This window comes from Capra hircus, chromosome 29, assembly GCF_001704415.2.
Source record: "Capra hircus breed San Clemente chromosome 29, ASM170441v1, whole genome shotgun sequence".
Classification (NCBI taxonomy): domain Eukaryota; kingdom Metazoa; phylum Chordata; class Mammalia; order Artiodactyla; family Bovidae; genus Capra; species Capra hircus.
In genome coordinates, this window is record NC_030836.1 from 18,234,536 (window position 1) to 18,259,789 (window position 25,254).

The following is a 25,254-nucleotide window of genomic DNA, read 5'->3' on the forward strand; positions in this document are numbered from 1 at the left end:
ATCTCTGCTCTTTTGTGACAAGAAGTAACCAGTGACCAGAGCAGAGAAACCCTATATTTGGAACAGAGGATTTTTTTTGCCACCTTGGCACTCACCAGCTGCTGTGCAAGTTACTCCAGGAACCTGTCCACAGTTGTTTGCCATGTGAATAGGGGTGGGTAATGAGTAGCTGCTATTGTGCTAAGAGTTGGAATTGACCGAAATTAATCCCAGTTTACATCTGAGTTTTCCCATGGAAGTTGAACGCCTTTCATGTACTCCAAACTTCCAAGAGAATTATATCAGACAGTCTTTGAATGCAGTTGTTGTCTAGATGGGGAGACAGATTCCTGATGCTTTGTACTCTGTCATCTTTCCAGCATCATCTCTTCTTCCTTTCATTTTTGATGAATTTTAAGTTGATAGTTGTTTTCTTCCTTCACCATTTAAAATACATTGTTTCATTGTTTTTCATATCTCATATTTTTTGTTGAAAAGTCTGCTATATACTTATCTTTATTTCTATCTAAATATATATTTTCTTTCCCTGTGGCTACTTTTACAATTTTCTTTTCCTCACCAATTTTTCACCAGTCATACACATAGCGGTATGTGCACTCCTGTATTTACTTTTCTTGGTATTCATCAGTGTTGTTGGATCTGTTGATGCCTAACTTTTACAAATTTTTGAAATTTTTACTATTACTTCCTCAGATTTTTTTCTGTCCCTCCCCTCTTTTTAGGACTGCAACTGCATGTATATAATACTGCTTGATATTGTCTTACAGTTCATTTGGATAGATTCTACTGCTGCACCTCCAAATTCACTGATCTTTACATCATCTGTAATATTAAATATGCTGTTAAATTCATTTAGTGAAATTTTCATTTCAGTTATTTTTTTATCTCTAGAATTTCCATTTATTTCTTTTTTGACTCTTAGAGTTATGTCTTCATATGTTCATGTGTTCCTTTGCATCTATTACATACATCGTTTTATTTTTTATCATGATTTAATATTCTTGTTTACGAATTCTGTCACCTCTGTCATTTCCAAGTTTGTCTTTACTGAGTAATTTCTCTAGGTTGTGGTTACATTTTTAAAAAATTTATTTATTTTAATTGGAGGCTAATTCCTTTACAATATTGTATTGGTTTTGCCATACATCAACATGAATCTGCCATGGGTATACACATGTTCCCAATCCTGAACCCCCCTCCCACCTCCCTCCCCATACCATCCCTCTGGGTCATCTCAGAGCACCAGCCCATTTTTATACTTCATTCAATGTCTGGTAAATGGTTTGGTAATAAGCCAGACATTGTGACTTTACAATTCTGGGTGGTATATTTTTTTGTATTCCATTAAAGAATTTTGTGCTTGTTCTAGCAGACAATTAAGTTACTTGAAGATTAGTTTGATCCTTTGGAGGATTGTTTTTAAGTTCTTTTATGGAGATTCTAAAGTAATTCTAGTTCTAAATTATTCCCATCTCAAAGGTGTATCTTTGTTATTACTGAGGTCATGCCACTGATAGAGCTTGAGTGAGTTACATCCCTTTGTGAGCTCTGTAAATTGTCTTAGAACTTTCTCGTTATTTTCCTTTTCTTGGAAGTTATTCTTGACAAACTTCATAAGAGTTTTACTCTGTACATTTACAAATTGATATTTAGCCATACTTCAAGGGATCCTTGTACATATTTCTCCAGAATGCTTTCTTTTTGCATACCTCCATTCCCTATGGGACTCTAGCCAATAAATTCTAGCTTTCTTGACCTCTCCTTAATCTTATCTTCTTCTCATTTCAGTAAGTGGCTGGGTACTTTTTAGATGCTCCCCTCCTTGCTCCATGGGCTTCCCTGGTGGTGCTAGTGGTAAAGAACCTGCCTGACAATGCAGGAGATGTACGAGCTCAGGTTTGATCCGTGAGTCAGGAAGATCCCCTGGAGGAGGGCATGGCGACCCATTCTAGTACTTTTTCCTAGAGAATCCCATGGACAGAGGAGCCTGCTGGGCTATAGTTCATAGGGTTGCAGAGAGTGAGACCCAACTTGAGTCGACTTATCATGCATGCCCACCTTGTCCCATGCCAAATTCCAGTATTTACCTGCAGGAAGGAAGCTTGGGTAATGGTAAAGACTATTTCATTTGTTTGCCTTTTCTCAGAAATAATTGTACTGTGCTCCCCATTGTCCACTTCCTACAGAAGTTAATTCTCTAGTTTTGTCCAGTTTTCTAGTTGTTTATGGGCAGGGGACTAGGTCTCAATCCTGTTACTCCTTAATGATCATTACAGAGTTCTCATCATGTATATTTTAATCATAAAGAAAGAGAGATTTTCATAAAAACATATTCTTCAAGGCAAATAGCTGATAACAGAAGTTTTCAGGTAATAAACTTTTCTGATGATGCCACCTGATATGAGAATCTAGGACCAGAATTACTCAGGGCAGTTGACAATTGGGAAATGAGTCAGAAAAAACACAGGAGGATTGTGTATGTGCCTGTTTAGTATGGTCCTAGGGACTTCAGGACCTTGCCACATTCACTTCTCACTTACCTTACTCTCAGATGACTACTCTACCTATTGTTTTCTAGATATATAAATTCCCTTGATAGGAAGGTTACTCTTTCACCATAGCTAATAGACTTAATGGAGCTTCCTGGTAGCTCAGATGGTAGTCAGCCTGCAGTGCAGGAAACCCAGGTTCGATCCCTGGGTCAGGAAGATCCCCTGGAGGAGGGCATGGCAAGTCACTCCAATATTCTTGCCTGGAGAATCCCCCTAGACAGAGGAGCCTGGCAGGATCCAGTCCATGGGTTCACAAAGACTGAGCAACTAAGCACAGCACAATAGGCTTATTGTACATTACAAAAGATTGCTTCCTTGGGCAGAAAAATGTTCATATCAAAGTATAAATTCCTGTTCTTAATCCTTTGCTAAGATAAGGGAGGGAGTAAGGAACCTAGTAAGACTTGTGAGCTTGATAGGCTTTCTGAGAACCCTGTTTGCCAGGGTGGCTGAATTCAGTCTATCCACCTCTTCTGCTCTTCTCCCCCTCTGCCTGCAGTTATGATCATGTGCCTTTTCTCATGCATGACTCTGACCTGAGAAGAACAACCAATATCAAGGAGGTCCTGCCAGATGCCTCTTTGACACACCCATCCTTATTTGATTGGGATTTCCTGTCGACTCTGAATGCAGGCAAATGGTTTTCACATGCTCCGGTAAGACATGTTCTCCACTTCAAGAAACCTGCCTTGAACTCCCTTTTCTGTATGAGGTCATGTGCTGCTCCTGGAGATAAAGCCTTTAGATGAGGATAGGCAAGTGTGCACACAATTTCATCCCAGTTTGGTAGCATGACTATGGTTAGAATTTGCAGGAATGTTATTCCAGTAATGTAGTCAGTCTAATTGCTGCTGGAAGTTCTGAAAACAAGCTTTAAACTTATTCTTGTCATTTACTTCCTTTTAATCCAATAATTTCTTGAACTTAGGGCTTCCCTAGTGGCTCAGATGGTAAAGAATCTGCCTGCAATGTGGGAGACCTGAGTTTGATTCTTGGCAGTGTTTCGATAATAAGTTAGAGAATTTAGAATTATCCTGAATAGAAAGTCAGATTTACATGTGATAAAAGTCAAGCCTGCCTTCTGAAAATAGGTAAAGAAAAAGCAACTTACATTTTCCAGGTTATCATGTCTACAGGGAATCCATGTGAGCTAGGTTTCACCAATCAGATATACTAATTTTCAGTCTGATTTTGACAACAAACATCTGAGCAGGACAGACAGCAGGCATTCATATTGCTAGCACCTATGGTAGCAGAGCTACAATAGTTAGAGGTCAGCTGTGGTAATGGCTCCCCTATCAGGAAGTTGTATAATTAGGAAAATAAATCTTCAGGGACTTTTGATTGTGTACTAGGTGGAATGGAATTTATTTACATTTGACGTTAATCCTGAAGACCGATTTGATCCTTTTTCATTTTGAAAGTGAAAAGTAAAGACTTACATAAAGAGATACTTATCCATTTGAAATTCTTTCTTTTAAGATGTGTTACTATAAGGGATAGCTGAACATTGATTTGTAATGATGTATCAACTCAGAATACTTATTTTCATATGAGTACGTAGCCTACAAATGCTGTTTCCATGTGAGAAATAAAGGGATACATCTGATATTTCAGGTTTCTATGTGTATGTAGGCTCTGCATATGTCTCATCATATATGAATACATAGAAATATACAGACTAGAGAGGCTCCATTATTGGTTTAATTGTATTGGTTTAGTTAGCCATGTGCTAAGTCGCTTCATTTGTATCCGACTCTTTGTGACCCTCTGGACTGTAGCCCTCCAGGCTCCTCTGCCAGTGGGATTTTCCAGTCAAGAATACTATGCATTGGAAAGCAGATTCAATGACTGGACCTCCATGAAAGTCCCTCAGGCAAGAATATTGGTGTGGGTTGCCATTTCCTCCTCAGGGGATCTTCCCGACCGAGGGTTCAAACCCACATCTCTTAAATCTCCTGCTTCAGCAGATGGGTTCTTTACCACTAGTGCTGCCTATGGAAGCCCTGATAGCCATAGGTAATGTTTTGACAAATATGTATTCCAAATGAAAAGGCTGTTAAAATATTTGTTGTGTGATGTATGGTTTGTAAAAGTCTTACCATAAGCGATGGGATTGGGTATGTTATTTTAGTAATGTTATCTGTATGTTTTAGGATTAATAGTTTTGTTTTATTTGGGTAGTGTGTTTGCAGTGTTTAGTTATGCCTTTAGTCTGGTTACTGAAGAGAATTCTGAAACCTTGACTTCAAATATGTTTATCTAGGGGGATTTATTTTTAGGTTTGTTTGTAGAGCTTTCTTTGCTTGCATGCTATGTGGTCAGAAGTAGTCAAAGTGGTGTTGGCACATTATTCAAAAGGTTTGTAAGATTGGATAATTTTTCAGAGCAAAGAAATTCTTTCATTTGCGAAGGTTTTTCTGGGTGCTCTTTATTGGTTGGGTATAGTTATAAATTGATGGTGGTGGTGAGTTGATTATTTGACAGTGAAGTTATTATTCTTGAGATTATTTGTGAAAATTAAATAGTTTTATCTATAGTGAAATAAAAATAGATATAGAAGTTCTGGGAATTGTCCCTGGAAGATCAGCTGATCTATTCAGGGGCTTGCTTGGTGATTCAGTGGTAAAGAGTCTGCCTGCAGTGCAGGAGACTCAAGATCAATCCCTGGGTCAGGAAGATCCCCTCAAGAAGGAAATGGCAACCCACTCCAGTATTCTCGCCTAGAAAATCCCATGGACAGAGGAGCCTGGCAGGCTGCAGTCCATGGGGTCGCAAGGAGTTGGGCACAACTTAAATTTGTTGGTATAGTTATTATTCTTGAGATTGCTTGTGAAAATTAGTGCGATCTATAATGGTTGTTCTAGTAGTCATGTGTGGTTTTTTCAGTAGTCATGAATATTCATTGCAAGGACTGATGATGAAGCTGAAACTCCAATACTTTGGCCACTTGGTGCAAAGAACTGACTCATTAAGACCCAGATGCTGGGAAAAATTGAAGGCAGGAGGAGAAAGGGATGACAGAGGATGAAATGATTGGATGGTATTACCGACTCAATGGACATGAGTTTGAACAAGCTGTGGGAGTTGGTGATGGACAGGGAAGCCTGGTGTGCTGCAGTCCATAGGGTCACAAAGAGTCGGACATGACTGAGCGACTAAACTGAACTGAATAATGAAATAAAAAGAGATACAGAAGTTCTGCAAATTGTCCCTGGAAGATCAGTTGAGTTCTTATTTTACTAGTAAAGCCAACATTTCTGTGGAGCATTTTTATATCCTTTTGTGAAAGTATAAATCTCAAAAGTTGTTCAGTCACTAAGTCATATCCGACTTTTTGTGACCTCATGGGCTGCAGCACACCAGGCTTTCCTGTCCTTCACCATCTCCTAGAGGTTGCTCAAACTCATGTCCATTGAGTTGGTGATGCCATCCAACCATCTCATCCTCTGCCGCCCCCTTCTCCTGCCCTCAATCTTTCCCACCACCAGGGTCTTTTCCAGTGAGTCATCTCTTTGCATCAGGTGTCCAAAGTATTGGAGCTTCAGCTTCAGCATCAGTCCTTCCAATGAATATTAAGGGTTGATTTCCTTTAAGATAGACTGATTTGATATCCTTGCAGTCCAAGGGACTTTCAGGAGTCTTCTCCAGCACCACAGTTCAAAAGCTTCAATCTCAAAAAATCTCAAAAGTATAAAAATGCAATCCTCATGCATATAGTGAGCAGATTATAATCTTATTTAGCACATTAATGAAATAAGCAGAACGACACTTAAAGAAGTAAGAACTCAACATGCCTATAGTCAAAGCAACAAAGAAATGCTGAAATCACATTGTTAAGTTGGATACAAACCTAGTATGTTACCTTGTTAATATACTATATGGCAATGAAGACATCCTTTTGGAGTTATCTTTTTTATAAAAAATCATGTACATCTCTATTGGACAAAAATTATTTCCACTTTTATTAGTTATCTACGAGTCACCATCTAACTTTACATAGTCTGACCCCATTAATTCAAAGAGAGGTACCTTTCCTTAAGAGTCAGATGACCCTTAGGTGTGCTTGTTAAATAGTGTGTTACCATGATATTATATTTTGCCTTATTGCTAAGTTTTGAGTAATGTAAGTCTCCTCTTGGGATCATAAATAACTTCTATAGAGTGAGATTGGTCTCATTGGGATTTTGCATCATGTGGCTTCATTAACTTACACTGGTGTAGTTAAAAGTCACTTAACACACATAAAGTTCTAGCAAATCTAGAGTCGGATCATATTAGACAACTGCTCAGGCCACTTAAATTAGGTTCCATCACAAAAGTTTGTAGAGAGTCTAGAATTTTATTTTTAGCAGTCTATTATCCCAGAGGTCTTTTTATCACTACTATTTACAAATTAAATTCATTTATGCCAGGTTTCACCTCTACACTTACAAATGTGGACAAATTCCTCTCTCCTTTTCTTTCAAGTCAGTGGCTTTCTTACTATTTGTAATGCTGGGACAGTGTACAACAGTGGACTTGAGACAGTTTGCCTAGGAAGCCTCGTAGGCATTGGTCCAAATGCCAATTTCATCTGTGTCCTTAGTGGGGACTGGGGGCTTGCCATATCGTACTAAATGAAATTTATTCTCAAATATCATCCATTAGGTATGGCTTTGATTATGCAATAAATTTTTCCAGTTATATCCCAGTGAAAGGACAGATTTTTATTTAAGCTCATGCAAATGACTGCATTGTCATGGGACATAAAGACTCAGTAAAAAGTATTTGTACCTGAATTCTGAGGGATGGTGAAAACAAGATACAAAGAGATGTTTTTCACAAGGTAAGAATTTGGAAGGAATGATGCTAAAGCTGAAGCTCCAGTACTTTGGCCACCTCATGCGAAGAGTTGACTCATTGGAAAAGACTCTGATGCTGGGAGGGATTGGGGGCAGGAGGAGAAGGGGACGACCGAGGATGAGATGGCTGGATGGCATCACGGACTCGATGGATGTGAGTCTGAGTGAACTCCAGGAGATGGTGGTGGACAGGGAGGCCTGGCATGCTGCGATTCATGGGGTTGCAAAGAGTCGGACACGACTGAGCGACTGAACTGAACTGAGATCAGTGGAGTGATGCTAAAGCTGAAACTCCAGTACTTTGGCCACCTCATGCGAAGAGTTGACTCATTGGAAGACTGTGATGCTGGGAGGGATTGGGGGCAGGAGGAGAAAGGGATGACAGAGGATGAGATGGCTGGATGGCATCAGCAACTCGATGGACATGAGTTTGAGTGAACTCTGGGAGTTGATGATGGACAGGGAGGCCTGGTGTGCTGCAATTCATGGGGTCACAAAGAGTCGGACACGACTGAGCGACTGAACTGAACTGAAGAATTAGAGAAAAGTAAAAAAGAGAATGGGTTTTCTCATATGCCCATTAGAAAATAGAATATTAAATAAGATTAGCAGCTCTCCTGGTTCTTCCAGTCCATTCTTTAAAACTTAAAAAATTGTCAGACTCTGAAATGTATTTATATTTTTATTTTACCTGCAAAATATTGACTGGGATGATAAAGTTTTCCTTTTTATATTTTACAGCTCCTGTCATATCTTAACATGTGGACAGTTTTTATAATAGTGTTGAACCATATATGAAGCATGGATGTATCTACTTCTGGCCATGACAGTGTACAGGTGTTAGCTGTGTCATCTTGCCATAAATAGCTAGAAAACCAGAAAAAACATATGAAATATCCATTCTTAGATGCTGGACAACAGTCAGTGTGGAGCTGTGAAAGTAGGGAATAATAGAGCATTATGATTGCCCTCATATTCTGCCTGGAGGCATGTTCTAGCTGTCATATAGCAGGAGGAACCTAAGCAAAGCATGGTGGTCTTGTGGAGCTGAGGAGAGACTGGATTTTTTTTTTTTTTTTTGAGATAGAGGTGGTGGTAATTTTGAGGGAAGAGTACCCAAAGGAGAGAGCTCTCCAGAGAAAGACCTCTGGAAATCTGTGTGGGGTCTGCTTGAGTATGTTGCTGATACCTAAGAGGCACACAAGTAGAGTGAAGCTCCCCAAGGCTGGGCAGAGTACTACTAGGGAGCTTTTAGCGGAATCATTCTAAGAACTCACATGGATCTGGAAAATTTTCAAGTTCTCACTAGCCATATTAGAAGATAGGCTTTGTTTGACACACGGGGCCTTTAGTAAAAATTCTGGAAAGGTCACACCTCAGCTATAGGGATAAATAAGCCCTAGATTAAAGGCTATTAAAATTGCCTTTAGATCTGCTCTAAACAATATCCATTTGATTTGCTAGTAATCAAAATGCCTACCAAAATTTTTTTACTGCACTTTAAAAGAGACAACGTTAGGCCTCTAACAGTGTAGCAGTCACAGTGTCCAACAGCCAGTAATAAAATTTCTTGGCATACGCAAAAGCAGGGAAATGTAGCTTAAAACCAGGAGCAAAACTGCTCATTAAAAGTTCATTCATGTTGATGTATGGCAAAACCAATACAATATTGTAAAGTAATTAACCTCCAATTAAAATAAATACATTTATATTAAAAAAAAGTTCAGGAAAGACAGACTGATAGGGACTTTTAGATAGAAACAGACTTTTAAAAAGCTATTAAAATCTCTAGTTCCAGCCGTGTTGCTACAAATGGCATTATTCCATTCTTTTTATGGCTGAGTAATATTGCATTGTATATATGTACCATATCTTCTTTACTCATTCCTCTGTAGATTGACATTTAGGGACTTAGAGATTGTCATATTGAGTAAAGTAAGTTAGAGACAGAAAAGTATCATATGATAGTGACTTTATGCAAAATCTTAAAAAAGAGGGGGCTACAAATGAACTTACCTACAAAACAAAAATAGAGTTACAAATGTAGAGAACAAGGTTTTAGTTACCAGGGAGTAATGGAGGAGGGATAAATTGGGAGATTGGGATTGAGATATATGTACTGCTGCTGCTGCTGCTGCTAAATTGCTTCAGTCGTGTCCTACTCTGCGCGACCCCATAGACGGCAGTCTACCAGGCTCCTCTGTCCCTGGGATTCTCAAGGCAAGAACACTGGAGTGGGTTGCCATATCCTTCTCCAGTGCACGAAAGTGAAAAGTGAAAGTGAAGTTGTTCAGTCGTGTCTGACTCTTTGCGACCCCATGGGCTGCAGCCTACCAGGCTCCTTCCTCCATGGGATTTTCCAGGCAAGAGTACTGGAGTGGGTTGTCATTGCCGTCTCCCTTATATGCACTACTATATATAAAATAGATAACTAATAAGGACCTTCTGTATAGCACAGGGAACTCTACTGTATACTCTGAAGGGCATATATAGGAAAAGATTTAAGAAGGAGTAGATATATGTATACGTATAACTGATATATGTATGTATAACATACATACATATATGTATATGTATAACTGATTCACTTTACACCTGAAACTAACACAACATTGTAAATCTACTATACTCCAATACATTTTTTGAACCAAATAGTGTTTCTATAACTAACAAACTATAATATTTGCAATTTAAAATTCCCAAGATTTTCATGAAGGATATTGGTCTACAGTTTCCTTTTCTGATAATGTCATTATCTGGTTTTGGTGTTATGATAATGCTGACCTCATAAATGGGTTGAAAATATTCTGTCCTTTTCTGTTACTTGGAGGAAGCTGTGTAGAATTGGTGTTATTTCTTCCTATGTATTTGGTAGAATACAACTATAAACACACCTGAACCTCAAGTTTTCTTGGAAGGTTGTTAATTATAAAGTCAATTTTATTCATAGATATATGTCCTTCAAGTTATCTCTTCTTCAGTGATGATAGTTTTTGTCTTTTAACGACTTAGTTTGTAGCATTAAGTTGTTGAATTTATGGACAAAGTTGTTTATTTTTAGTTATTCTTTTAATGCTTGTGGGACTAGTGTTTATATTTCCTCTTTTATCCCTGCTTTTCATAATTTGTAATTCTTTCCCCTTTCTGTTCAGGTGGCTAGAGATAGATCAATTCCATTGACATTGTCAAAAGAACTGGAAGATTTCTTTGATTACTGCTTTTGTTAAGTTTCATAGATTTCTACTCAAATCTTTATATTTTGCTTCTTTGTTTGCTTTTCAAAAATTTTATTTTTTTAAATTGAAGGATAATTGCTTTACAGAATTTTGTTGTTTTCTGTCAAACCTCAACGTGAATCAGCCATAGGTATACATGTATCCCCTCCCTTTTTTCTAAACTGATTTAAAAAAAAATCTTAAGTTTTTTCAATTTATTTGAATTAAAGGCTAATTACTTTACAGTATTGTGGTGGTTTTTGCCATACATTCATATGAATCAGCGATGGGTGTACATGTGTTCCCCATCCTGACCCTCCTTCTCACTTCCCTCCCCATCAATCCCTCAGAGTCATCCCAGTGCACCAGTTCTGAGCACCCTGTCTCATGCATTGAACCTGGACTGGCGATCTATTTCACATATGATAATATACATGTTTCAATGTTAGTATGCACCCTCACTTTCTCCCACAGAGTCCAAAAGTTGTTCTTTACATCTGTGTCTCTTTTGCTGTCTCACATATAGGGTCATTGTTACCATCTTTCTAAATTCCATATATATGCATTAGTATACTATATTGGTGTTTTTCGTTCTGACTTACTTTGCTCTGTATAATAGGCTCCAGTTTCATCCACCTCATTAGAACTGATTCAAATGCATTCTTTTTAATAGCTGAGTAATATTCCATTGTGTATATGTACCACAGCTTTCTTATCCATTCGTCTGCTGGTGGACATCTAGGTTGCATCCATGTCTTGGCTATTGTAAACAGTGCTGTGATGAACATTGGGATACATGTGTCTCTTTCAAGCTGGGTCGTATGGCAGTTCTATTTCCAGTTTTTTAAGGAATCTCCACACTGTTCTCCATAGTGGCTGTACTTGTTTGCATTCCCACCAACAGTGTAAGAGGGTTCCTTTTTCTCTGCACTCTCTCCAGCATTTATTGTTTATAGACTTTTTGATAGCAGCCATTCTGACTGGAGTGAGATGGTACCTCATTGTGGTTTTGATTTGCATTTCTCTGATAATGAGTTATGCTGAGCAGCTTTCCATGTGTTTGTTAACCACCTGTATGTCTTCTTTGGAGAAATGCCTGTTTAATTCTTTGGCCCATTTTTTTGGTTGGGTCGCTTATTTTTCTGGAATTGAGCTGCAGGAGTTCTTGTATATTTTTGAGATTAATTCTTTGCCCATTGCTTCATTTGCTATTATTTTCTCCCATTGTGAAGGCTGTCTTTTTAAGTTTAATTAGGTCCCATTTGTTTATTTTTGCTTTTATTTCCATTAGTCTGGGAGGTGGGTCGTAGAGGATCCTGCTGTGATTTATGTCAGAGAGTGCTTTGCCTATGTTTTCCTCTAAGAGTTTGATAGTTTCTGTTCTTACATTTAGATCTTTAATCCATTTTGAGTTTATTTTTGTGTATGGTGTTAGAAAGTGTTCTAGTTTCATTCTTTTACAAGTGGTTGACCAGTTTCCCCAACGCCACTTGTTAAAAAGAGATTGTCTTTTCTCCATTGTATATTGTTGCCTGCTTTTTCAAAGATAAGGTGCCCATAGGTGCATGGGTTTATCTCTGGACTCTCTGTTTTGTTCCATTGATCTATGTTTCTGTCTTTGTGCCAGTACCATACCTCCCTTTTGAACTTCCCGCCCATCTCCCTCCCCACCCCACCCCTCTGGGTTAATAACAGAGCCCCTGTTTGAGTTTCCTTAACCATACAGCAGATCCCCATTGGTTATCTATAATATGGACTCTTTTGTTTGCTTTGAGTTTCGTTTTTTCTTTTGTTTCTAGTTTGCTGAAGTAGAAACTTGGGTTACTGATTTTAAGTCTTTTTTCTTTCCATCATAGCATTTATTGTATTTACCTCTAAGCACTGCTTCAGTGGCATCGCACAGATTTTGTCATTCATTTATTTATTTTTGGTTGTGCTGAGTCTTCACTGCTGCCCACAGGCTTTCGCTAGTTGCAGTGAGTGGGGGCTACTCTTCATTGTGGTGTAAGGACTTCTCATTGCGTGACATCTCTTGTTGTGAAACATAGGCTGTAGGTGTGTGGGCTTCAGTAGCTGTGGCGTATGGCTTTAGTTGCTCCACAGTATGTGGAGTCTTCCTGGACTAGGGATTGGACTCGTGTCCCCTTGCATTGGTAGGCTGATTCCTATCCACTGTACCACCAAGGTAATCCTGTACAGATTTTGATATGTTACATTTTAATTTTTATTTACTTCTGAATATATAAAAATTTCCCCTTAATCCTTCTCCCTTGACCATGGGTAATTTAGAAATGTTTTTTCAAATTCCTAAACATTTGCAGATGTCCCAGAAGTTATTTTCTTGTTATTGATTTCTAGTTTAATCCTATTCTCATCTGACAGTTTAGTTTGTGTGATTGCTGTTCTTTCATATCTACTAGAATTCATTTTATTGTCCAGAATATGGCCTGTCTTAATATTCCAAGAGCATATGAGGTGAATTTAGGAAATTGTTTTATAAATGTTAAATCAAGTTGACTAATAATGTTTAGATTGTCTCTCTTCTTGAGAATTTTCTGCCTGTTTTATCCATTGCTGCTGCTGCTGCTAAGTTGCTTCAGTCATGTCCATCTCAGTGTGAACCCTTAGATGGCAGCCCACCAGGCTCCCCCATCCCTGGGATTCTCCAGGCAAGAACACTGGAGTGGGTTGCCATTTCCTTCTCCAATGCATGAAAAATCGCTCAGTTGTGTCGGACCCTCAGCCATTACTGAGAGAGGAATAATGATGTCTTCAACCATACGTGTTGATTTATATGTGTGTGTGTGTGTGTGTGTGTGTGTGTGTGTGTGTGTGTATTTGGATCTGTCAGTTCTTCATGTATTTTGAAGTTCTGTTGTTAAGAGCAGACATACGTAGGATGTCTGCTTGGAGAATCTGCCTTTTTCACGACAGACTAATGGCCTCCCAAAGAAAGCCATGCCCTGATTCCTGGAAGCAGTAAATGTATCGTCATACATAGTAAAAAGATCTTTGCAGATGTAATTGAGGTTATGGATTCTCCGTTGATGAGATTATCCTGGGTTAACCTGGTGGGCCCAATCTAATCATGAGTCCTTAAAAACAGAGAACATTTCCTAGTTGCAGTCAGAGAACTGCATCAGTGGAGAAAAGGCTGGAAATACTTAAAGCATGAGAAAGATTCAACCCACTGTTGCTGCTTTTGAAAATGAAGAAACCGGGCTATGAGCCAAGAAATGCTGGTGGTCTCTAGAAGATGAGGATGACTTTTAGTCAACAGACAACAAGGAAATAGGTGACCTCAGTCTTAAGAACCACAAGGAGCTAAATTCTGCCAACAACCTGAATAAGCAGCAAATGGATTTTCCCTCTCCAAGGGACTCTAGAGAAGAGAACAGCCCTGTTGACATCTTGATTTTAGTCAAATGAAACCTAGATAAGTCTTCCAGCCTGCAAAATTATAAAATAATACATTTTTATTGTCACTAAATTTGTGTTGTTTCAGTAGTAATAGAAAGTTAATCATAATATTATGTCCTTCTTTATCAGTGATAATTATAACTTAAGAATGTAGAAAACACTTTGATAAAATATTAGCATCTCAAATCCATGACTACAGAAAGAAGAGAATATATCATGATCAAGATTAGGTCCCTCTTGGGAGTACAAGACTCATTCAACAGTAAAAAAAAATAAAAATCTAGTCAATGTCAAAAAGCCTCTTGATGAAAGTGAAAGTGGAGAGTGAAAATTTGGCTTAAAGCTCAACATTCAGAAAACAAAGATCATGGCATGTGGTCCCATCACTTCATGGGACATAGATGGGGAAACAGTGGAAACAGTGTCAGACTTTATTTTTTTGGGCTCCAAAATCACTGCAGATGGTGACTGAAGCCGTGAAATTAAAAGACGCTTACTCCTTGGAAGAAAAGTTATGATCAACCTAGAGAGAATATCAAAAAGCAGAGACATTACTTTGCCGATTAAGGTCCATCTAGTCAAGGCTATGGTTTTTCCAGTGGTCATCTATGGATGTGAGAGTTGGACTATGAAGAAAGCTGAGCGCCGAAGAATTGATGCTTTTGAATTGTGGTATTGGAGAAGACTCCTGAGAATCCCTTGGACTGCAAAGAGATCCAACCAGTCCATTCTGAAGGAGATCAGTCCTGGGATTTCTTTGGAGGGAATGATGCTGAAGCTGAAACTCCAATACTTTGGCCACCTCATGCAAAGAGTTGACTCATTGGAAAAGACTCTGATGCTGGGAGGGATTGGGGGCAGGAGGCGAAGGGGACGACCGAGGATGAGATGGCTGGATGGCATCACTGACTCAATGGATGTGAGTCTGAGTGAACTCCGGGAGTTGGTGATGGACAGGGAGGCCTGGCGTGCTGCGATTCATGGGGTTGCAAAGAGTCGGACACCACTGAGCGAGTAAACTGAACTGAAAGAAAACTACATGATCCCTTAGATTGATGCCACAGAAGCATTTGACAACATTCAGCAAACATTTTGTTTGTGATTAGAAACTCTTAAAAGTAAGAATAGCAGAGAACTTACCTAAACTAACAAAGGAGAACTTTTAAAAGCCTATAGCTAACATCATTCTTAATGGTGGAAAAAATGAATGTTTTTCTTCGAAGATTGGGAACAAGGCAAGAGTGCCTCCCCTAATGTAAATTGGTGTATCCACCATGGAAAACTTTCTTGCTGCTGCTGCTGCTAAGTCAGTTCAGTCATGTCTGACTCTCTGTGACCCCATAGACGGCAGCCCACCAGGCTCCCCTGTCCTTGGGATTCTCCAGGCAAGAACACTGGAGTGGGTCACCATTTCCTTCTCCAATGCATGAAAGTAAAAAGTGAAAGTGAAATCACTCAGTCGTGTCCAACTGTTAGCGACCCCATGGAGCAGCCTACCAGGCTCCTCCGTCCATGGATTTTCCAGGCAAGGGTACTGGAGTGGGGTGCCATTGCCTTCTCCGAAACTTTACTGAGGTTCCTCAAAAAACTAAAAATAGAGTTGCCATATGATGCAGCAATCCCACTCCTGGGCACATATTCAGGAAAAACTGTAGTTCAAAAAGATATATACATCTGTATGTTCAAAGGGACACTATTCACAATTGCAAGATGTGGAAACAATCTAAATGTTCATCTTTCGGTGAATGGATAAAGAAGATGTGATTCATATATATAGTGGAATACTCCTCAGCCGTGAAAAACAATGAAATAATGGACCTAGACATTATCATACTAAGTAAGGTGAGTCAGAAAGAAAAAGACAGATGCCAAATGCTATGTCTTCTATGTGAAATATAAAATATGACACAAATGAATTTATGTACAAAACAGAAACAAACACATAGACATAGAGTGGTTGCCAGGAGGGATCAGGTATGGGGAAGGGTGGATTGGGAGTTTGGGATTAGCAGATACAAACTATTATATATAGAATGGATATACATCAAGGTCCTACTGTGTAACACAGGGACTCATGCCATATCAATATCCTGTGAAAATGAATATAAAAAAGAATGTATATATGTATATGATTTAAACTCTGCCATGCAGCAGAAATTAACATAACATTGTAAATCAGCTATACTTCAATAAAATAATTTTTTTTTCATGTACAAGTCTCTGTATGGAGACTTGACTTTATTCTTTTTTTTTTGTCTACATTTTGATTTTCTTTTTTAAAAAAATATATATTTTTTACTTTACAATACTGTATTAGTTTTGCCATACATCAACATGAATCTGCCATGGGTGTACATGAGTTCCCAATCCTGAACCCCACTCCCGCCTCCCTCCCCATACCATCCCTCTGGGTTATCCCAGTGGACCAGCCCCAAGCATCCTGTATCCTGCATTGAACCTAGACTGGCGATTTGTTTCTTATATGATATTATACATGTTTCAATGCCATTTTCCCAGATCATGCCGCCCTCTCCCTCTCCCACAGAGTCAAAAGTCTGTTCTGTACATCTGCATCTCTTTTGCTGTCTCGCATACAAGGTTATTGTTACCATCTTTCTAAATTCCATATATATGTGTTAGTATACTGTATTGGTGTTTTTCTTTCTGGCTTACTTCACTCTGTATACTCGGCTCGTTTCATCCACCTCATTAGAACTCATTCAAATGTATTCTTTTTGATGGCTGAGTAATACTCCATTGTGTATATGTACCACAGCTTTCTTATCCATTCATCTGCTGATGGACATCTAGGTTGTTTCCATGTCCTGGCTATTATAAACAGTGCTGCGATGAACATTGGGGTACACGTGTCTCTTTCTATTCTGGTTTCCTTGGTGTGTATGCCCAGCAGTGGGATTGCTGGGTCATAAGGCAGTTCTATTTCCAGTTTTTTAAGGAATCTCCACACTGTTCTCCATAGTGGCTGTACTAGTTTGCATTCCCACCAACAGTGTAAGAGGGTTCCCTTTTCTCCACACCCTCTCCAGCATTTATTGCTTGCAGACTTTTGGATTGCAGCCATTCTGACTGGTATGAAATGGTACCTCATTGTGGTCTTGATTTGCATTTCTCTGATAATGAGTGACGTTGAGCATCTTTTCATGTGTTTGTTAGCCATCCGTATGTCTTCTTTGGAGAAATGTCTAATTAGGTCTTTGGCCCATTTTTTGATTGGGTTGTTTATTTTTCTGGAATTGAGCTGCATAAGTTGCTTGTATATTTTTGAGATTAGTTGTTTGTCAGTTGCTTCATTTGCTATTATTTTCTCCCATTCTGAAGGCTGTCTTCTCACCTTGCTTATAGTTTCCTTTGTTGTGCAGAAGCTTTTAATTTTAATTAGATCCCTTTTGTTTATTTTTGCTTTTATTTCCAGAATTCTGGGAGGTGGATCATAGAGGATCCTGCTGTGATTTATGTCGGAGAGTGTTTTGCCTATGTTCCCCTCTAGGAGTTTTATAGTTTCTGGTCTTACATTTAGATCTTTAATCCATGTTGAGTTTATTTTTGTGTGTGGTGTTAGAATGTGTTCTAGTTTCATTCTTTTGCAAGTGGTTGACCAGTTTTCCCAGCACCACTTGTTAAAGAGATTGTCTTTACTCCATTTTATATTCTTGCCTCCTTTGTCAAAGATAAGGTGTCCATAGGTGCATGGATTTATCTCTGGGCTTTCTGTTTTGCTCCATTGATCTACATTTCTGTCTTTATGCTAGTACCATACTGTCTTGATGACTGTGGCCTTGTAGTAGAGCCTGAAGTCAGGCAAATTTATTCCTCCAGTTCCATTCTTCTTTCTCAAGATTGCTTTGGCTATTCGAGGTTTTTTGTATTTCCATACAAACCTGGAAACTATTTGTTCTAGTTCTGTGAAAAATACCGTTGGTAGCTCAATAGGGATTGCATTGAATCTGTAGATTGCTTTGGGTAGTATACTCATTTTCACTATATTGATTCTTCTGATCCATGAACATGGTATATTTCTCCAGCTATTAGTGTCCTCTTTGATTTCTTTCATCAGTGTTTTTTTAGTTTTCTATATATAGGTCTTTAGTTTCTTTAGGTAGATATATTCCTAAGTATTTTATTCTTTTTGTTGCAATGGTGAATGGAATTGTTCCCTTAATTTCTTTTTCTACTTTCTCATTATTAGTGTATAGGAATGCAAGCCTCGCAGCAAACATTATCCTCAATGGTGAAAAATTGAAAGCATTTCCCCTAAAGTCAGGAACAAGACAAGGGTGCCCACTTTCACTGCTCCTATTCAACATAGTTCTGGAAGTTTTGGCCACAGCAATCAGAGCAGAAAAAGAAATAAAAGGAATCCAAATTGGAAAAGAAGAAGTAAAACTCTCACTGTTTGCAGATGACGTGATCCTCTACATAGAAAACCCAAAACAATCTTGAGAAAGAAGAGCAGGAAGAATAAAGTTCCCTGAGTTCAAAGGAACAGTAACCAAAACGATATGTTACTGGGACAGAAACAAATATATAGATCAATGGATCAGAATAGAGAGCCAAGAAATCATCCTACACATATATATCAAAAGAGAAAGAAATCACTCTTTTGAAAAGATACATGCATCCCAATGTTCATAATGGCATTATTTTTAATAGCCAAGATATGGAAGCAACCTAAGTATCCATCAACATATGAATGGATAAAGAAGATATGCTATACACACACACAGACACACACACACAATGGTATAACTCTTCTATGTAGTATATATATACAATGGTATACTCTTCAGCCACAAAAAAAAGAAGGAAATCTTGCCATTTGTAACAAAACTTGAAGGGTATTATGCTAAGTGAGATAAATCATATAGAGAAAGACAAATACTGTGTATTTTCACTTACATGTGGACTCTACAAAGTAAAACAAACAAATTAACGTAACACAACAGAAATAGACTAACCCTAAATGTGAACAAATTGAACTCATCAATCAAAAGCCAGAGTGGTTGGATGAATTAAAAAAACAAGACCCAGCAATATGCTGACTCAAGACACTCATTTCAGCTATAAAGACACACACAGGATCCAAGTGAATGGGGTACAATATAATACTCCAAGCAAATGATAACCAAAAAAAAAAAAAAAATGGGTGTAGCCATACTTAGGACAGACTGATCTCAAACCAAAAATGATAACAAGAGATAAAAATAAATATGTATGATGATATAATGATAAAGCTGTCACTATATCAAGAAGATATAGCAATCATATATATTTACAATACCCAAGGACTTAGGGAAGAAGGAGAGAATAGGATATGCTAAGAACATTAGGGTACTTCAATTCAGGTCAGTCGCTCAGTTGTGTCCAACTTTCCTCAACCCCACAAACTGCTGCACGCCAGGCCTCCCTGTCTATAGCCAACTCCTAGAGTTTATCCAACCTCATGTCCATTGAGTCAGTGACCATCCAGCCATCTCATCCTCTGTCATCCCCTTCTCCTCCTGCCTCCAATCCCTCCCAGGATCAGAGTCTTTTCCAGTGAGTAAACTCTTTAATGAGGTGGCCAAAGTATTAGAGTTTTAGCTTCAGCATCAGTCCTTCCAGTGAACACCCAGGACTGATCTCCTTTAAGATGGACTGGTTGGATCTCCTTGCAGTCCAAGGGACTCTCAAGAGTCTTCTCCAATATCACAGTTCAAAAGCATCAAATCTTCGGCGCTCAGTTTTCTTCACAGTCCAGCTCTCACATCCATACACAACCACTGGAAAAACCAAAGCCTTGACTAGACGGAACCTTTTTTGGCAAAGTAATGTCTCTGCTTTTCAATATGCTATCTAGGTTGATCATAATTTTCCTTCCAAGGAGTAAGCATCTTTTAATTTCATGGTTGCAGTCACCATCTGCAGTGATTTTGGAGCCCCCAAAAATCAAGCCTGACACTGTTTCCACTGTTTCCCCATCTATTTCCTATGAAGTGATGGGACCGGATGCCGTGATCTTCGTTTTCTGAATGTTGAGCTTTAAGCCAACTTTTTCGCTCTCCTCTTTTTTCATCAGGAGGCTTTTTGGTTCCTCTTCACTTTCTGCACTAAGAACAATAAACATATCGGCCACATAGAAAACAAGAAAACAACGGAACTGAACAATACTTTAGAACAAATGAAATAAACAAACATATATAGAACACTCCATTCTACATCAGTAGAATATATACTGTTACTGTTCTCAAATATACACAGAATATTCTCCAGGACAGGTCATATCATGGGCCACAAAAAACATCTTAGCAAATATAAGAATGCTGAAATAATACCAGCACTCTTCTCTGACCACAGTGGTATGATATCAGAAATCAACAACAAAAAGAAAGTAGAGCTAAAAATCTTTGGGCACTAAACAACACACTTCCAAATGAGCACCATATCAAAGAAAATTAACAACTATCTCAAAGTGAAAATAAACAACATACCATATTTTATAAGATGCAGAAAAAGCATTTCCAGGAGGAAAGCTTATATCAACAAATGCATACAGTAAGAGATGAGAAAGATCTCAAATAAATTACCTAGGTTTACACCTCAAGTAACTAGGAAAAAAGGAACAAATTAAGCCCAAAGTTAGCAAAAGGAAGGAAATAATAAAAAATCAGAGCAGAAATAAATACAATAGAAAGCAGAAAAACAATTGAAAAAAATCAATGAAACTAAAAGCTGTTTCTTTGAAAAGATAAAAAAAAACAAATGTTTTGCTAACTAAGAAAAAAGAGAGATGACTCAATTAAAATTAGAAATGAAAGAGGAGACATTAAAACTGATACTACAAAAATATTACACTTCTAGAAACACACAATATGTCACGATTGAATCAGGAATAAATAGAAAATCTGAACAAATCAATAATGAGTCAAGAGGTTGAGCCAGTCATCAAAAATCTCTCCATGCATACAACTCCAAGACCACATGACTTTAAAGATGAATTTTACCAACCATTTAAAGAATAATTAAGACCTATTCTCCCCTAACTCTCCAAAATATCAAGCAAGAGAGAACACTTTCAAACTCATTCTGTGATGTCAGCCTTATACCAAAACCACAAGAAAAGAAAACTATTAACCGATAGTCCTGATAAATATGGTAGTTTACTCACTAAGTCATTTCCAACTCTTGTGACTCCTCATGGACTGTAGCCCACCAGGGTCCTCTATCCATGGGATTTTCCAGGCAAGAATATTGGAATAGACTGCATTTCCTTCTCCAGAAGATCTTCCCAACCTAGGAGGTGAACCCGGGTCTCCTGCATTGGAGGCAGACTACTGCAATACAGGCGGATTCTTTACCAACTGAGCTATGAGGGAAGTCAGTCCTGATAAATATAGGTATAAAAACTGTCCACAAGATAATAGCAAGCCAAATTCAAGGATTCATAAAAAAATTATATACCATAACCAAGAGGGATTTATCACTAAGATGCAAGGAGAAGTTAATGTGCACAAAATCAGTAAATATAATTCATCGTATCAACAAAATGAAAAATAAAATTCACATGATCATGTCAAAAAACAATGAACAAAGTATAAAAACCTTTCATGATTAAAAAAGCCTTTACCACTGTTTGCAGATGACATGATCCTCTACTTAGAAAACCCTAAAGACTCCACAAGAAAATTACTAGAGCTAATCAGTGAATATAGTAAAATTGCAGGATATAAAATCAACACACAGAAATCCCTTGCATTCTATACGCTAATAATGAGAAAGTAAAAAAGAAATTAAGGAAACAATTCCATTCACTATTGCAACAAAAAGAATAAAATACTTAGGAATATATCTAAGGACCTAAGAAACTAAGGACCTATATATAGAAAACTAAAAAAACACTGATGAAAGAAATCAAAGAGGACACTAATAGATGGAGAAATATACCATGTTCATGGATCAGAAGAATCAATATAGTGAAAGTGAGTATACTACCCAAAGCAACCTACAGATTCAATGCAATCCCTATCAAGCTACCAACGGTATTTTTCACAGAACTAGAACAAATAATTTCAAGATTTGTATGGAAATACAAAAAACCTCAGATAGCCAAAGCAGTCTTGAGAAAGAAGAATGGAACCGGAGGAATCAACTTGCCTGACTTCAGGCTCTACTACAAAGCCACAGTCATCAAGACAGTATGGTACTGGCACAAAGACAGAAATATACATCAATGAAGCAAAACAGAAAGCCCAGAGATAAATCCACACACCTATGGACACCCTATCTTCAACAAAGGAGGCAAAAATATACAATGGATTAAAGACAGTCTCTTTAACAAGTGGTGCTGGGGAAACCGGTCAACCACTTGCAAAAGAATGAAACTAGAACACTTTCTAACACTGTACACAAAAATAAACTCAAATGGATTAAAGATCTAAATGTAAGACCAGAAACTATAAAACTCCTAGAGGAGAACATAGGCAAAACACTCTCTGACATAAATCAAAGCAGGATCCTCTATGACCCACCTCCCAGAATATTGGAAACAAAAGCTAAACTAAACAAAAGGGATCTGATTAAAATTAAAAGCTTCTGCACATAAAGGAAACTATAAGCAAGGTGAAAAGACAGCCTTCAGAATGGGAGAAAATAATAGCAAATGAAGCAACTGACAAACAACTAATCTCAAAAATATACAAGCAACTTATGCAGCTCAATTCCAGAAAAATAAACAACCCAATCAAAAAATGGGCCAAAGACCTAATTAGACATTTCTCCAAAGAAGACATACGGATGGCTAACAAACACATGAAAAGATGCTCAACGTCACTCATTATCAGAGAAATGCAAATCAAGACCACAATGAGGTACCACTTCACACTAGTCAGAATGGCTGTGATCCAAAAGTCTGCAAGCAATAAATGCTGGAGAGGGTGTGGAGAAAAGGGAACCCTCCTACACTGTTGGTGGGAATGCAAACTAGTACAGCCACTATGGAGAACAGTGTGGAGATTCCTTAAAAAACTGGAAATAGAACTGCCTTATGACCCAGCAATCCCACTGCTGGGCATACACACCAAGGAAACCAGAATAGAAAGAGACACGTGTACCCCAATGTTCATCGCAGCACTGTTTATAATAGCCAGGACATGGAAGCAACCTAGATGTCCATCAGCAGATGAATGGATAAGAAAGCTGTGGTACATATACACAATGGAGTATTACTCAGCCATAAAAAAGAATTCATTTGAATCAGTTCTAATGAGATGGATGAAACTGGATTCGATTTTACAGAGTGAAGTAAGCCAGAAAGAAAAACACCAATACAGTATACTAACACATATATGTGGAATTTAGAAAGATGGTAATGATGATCCCGTATGCGAGACAGCAAAAGAGACACAGATGTGTAGAGTGGACTTTTGAACTCTGAGGGAGAGGGAGATGGTGGGATGATATGGGAGAATGTCATTGAAACATGTATACTATCATGTAAGAAACGAATCGCCAGTCTATATTAGATGCAGGATACAGGATGTGTGGGACTGGTGCACGGGGATGATCCAGAGAGATGATATGGGGTGGGAGGTGGGAGGGGCGTTGATGTTTGGGAACTCATGTACACCCGTGGTAGATTCATGTCAATGGATGGCAAAACCAATACAGTATTGTGAAGTAAAATAAAGTAAAAATAAAAATAAATTTAAAAAAGATTGTTTTGGCTCTTCAGTCTCTTTTGTGTTTCCATGAAAAATTTTAAATTATTTGTTTATATATATGAAAAATGCCATTGATATTTTGACAGGAATTGCATTGAATCTATAGATGACTTAGTCATATTGTTATCTTAGCAATATTTTAATGTTCCAATCCATGAACACTGTGTATCCTTCCATCTGTTTGTATTGTCTTCATTTATTTCATCAACATATTGTACTTTTCTTAGTTCAATTCTTTACTTCTTTAGTTATTCCTAGGTGTTTTATTCTTTTTGATGCAATGATAAATGGGATTGTTTTCTTAATTCTCTTTCTGATAGTTCATTTGTATCCTGCAGCTTTACCAGATTTATTTATAAATATATTTATAAAAATTATTTATAAATTTTATAAATTATTTATAATTATTTAAATTTATTTATGAGTTCTAGTAGTTTTTTGGTGGCTTTAGGATTTTGTTTGTATAGTGTCTTGTCATTTGCAAACAGTTTTAGTTCTTCCTTTCTAATTTAGATTCTTTTTCTTCTCTCATTGCTATGGCTGGTACTTCCAATACCATGTTGAATAAAAGCAGTGAGAGTGGGCATCCTTGTTTTGATCTTGATATAGAGGAAATGCTTTCAGTGTTTCACCTTTGGATATGATGTTAGCTGTGGACTTATACATGGTCTTTCTTATGTTTGCATATATTCCTTTAATACCCACTTTGTTGAGAGTCTTTTTGTCATAGATAGATGTTAAATTTTGTCACAAGCTTTTCTGCATCTGTTGAGATGATCATATCATTTCTGTTTTTCAGCTTGTCATTGTGGTGTATCATATTGTTTGGTTTGTGGATATTGAAGCATTCTTATGTCCCTGGGACAAATCCCACTTGATCATGGTATATGGATCTTTTAATGTATTGTTGAATTCAGTTTTTAATATTCTGTTGAGAATTTTTGTACCTGTAATTTTTTCTGTGTGTGTCCTATCTTTGGTTTTGGTGTTAGGGTAATACTGGCCTCATAGAATGAGTTCAGAAGCATTCCTTCCTCTGCAGTTTTTAGGAATGTTTTGGGAAGGATAAATGTTAACTCTTTTCTAAATGTTTGATATAATTCAACATTGAAACCCTGTGATGCTGGATTTTGTTGGGAATTTTTTGTTTTTAATATTGATTCAGTTTCAGTACTCATAATTTGTCTGTTGATATTTTCTATTTCTTCCTGGCTTTTTGTGTCCATTTTCACACAGGGTCTTTTTCCACCTCCTTCTTTCTCTATGTGTGTCCTTAGATCTGGAGTGAATCTCTTGTAAGTACCGTATATATGGGTCTTGTTTTTTATTCATTCAGCCACTCTTTGTCTTTTGGTTGGACTAAATATAAATTTCAGTTCAGTTCAGTCACTCAGTCGTGTCTGACTCTTTGCGACCCCATGAATCGCAGTATGCCAGGCCTCCCTGTTCATCACCATCCCCCGGAGTTCACTTAGACTCACGTCCATTGAATCCGTGATGCCATCCA

The 25,254-nt window shown here is 37.9% G+C and overlaps 1 protein-coding gene across 1 annotated transcript in view; it reads left to right on the forward strand.

The window, feature by feature from the left end:
- The window catches only part of LOC102183041 (glycerophosphodiester phosphodiesterase domain-containing protein 4-like), a 166,024-nt gene that overhangs the window by 75,962 nt on the left and 64,808 nt on the right, over positions 1-25,254 (forward strand). The window contains exon 11 of the mRNA XM_018042671.1: positions 3,052-3,208. Within this exon, the coding sequence (XP_017898160.1) occupies positions 3,052-3,208 (157 nt within the window). The remainder of the gene's footprint in view (positions 1-3,051; positions 3,209-25,254) is intronic.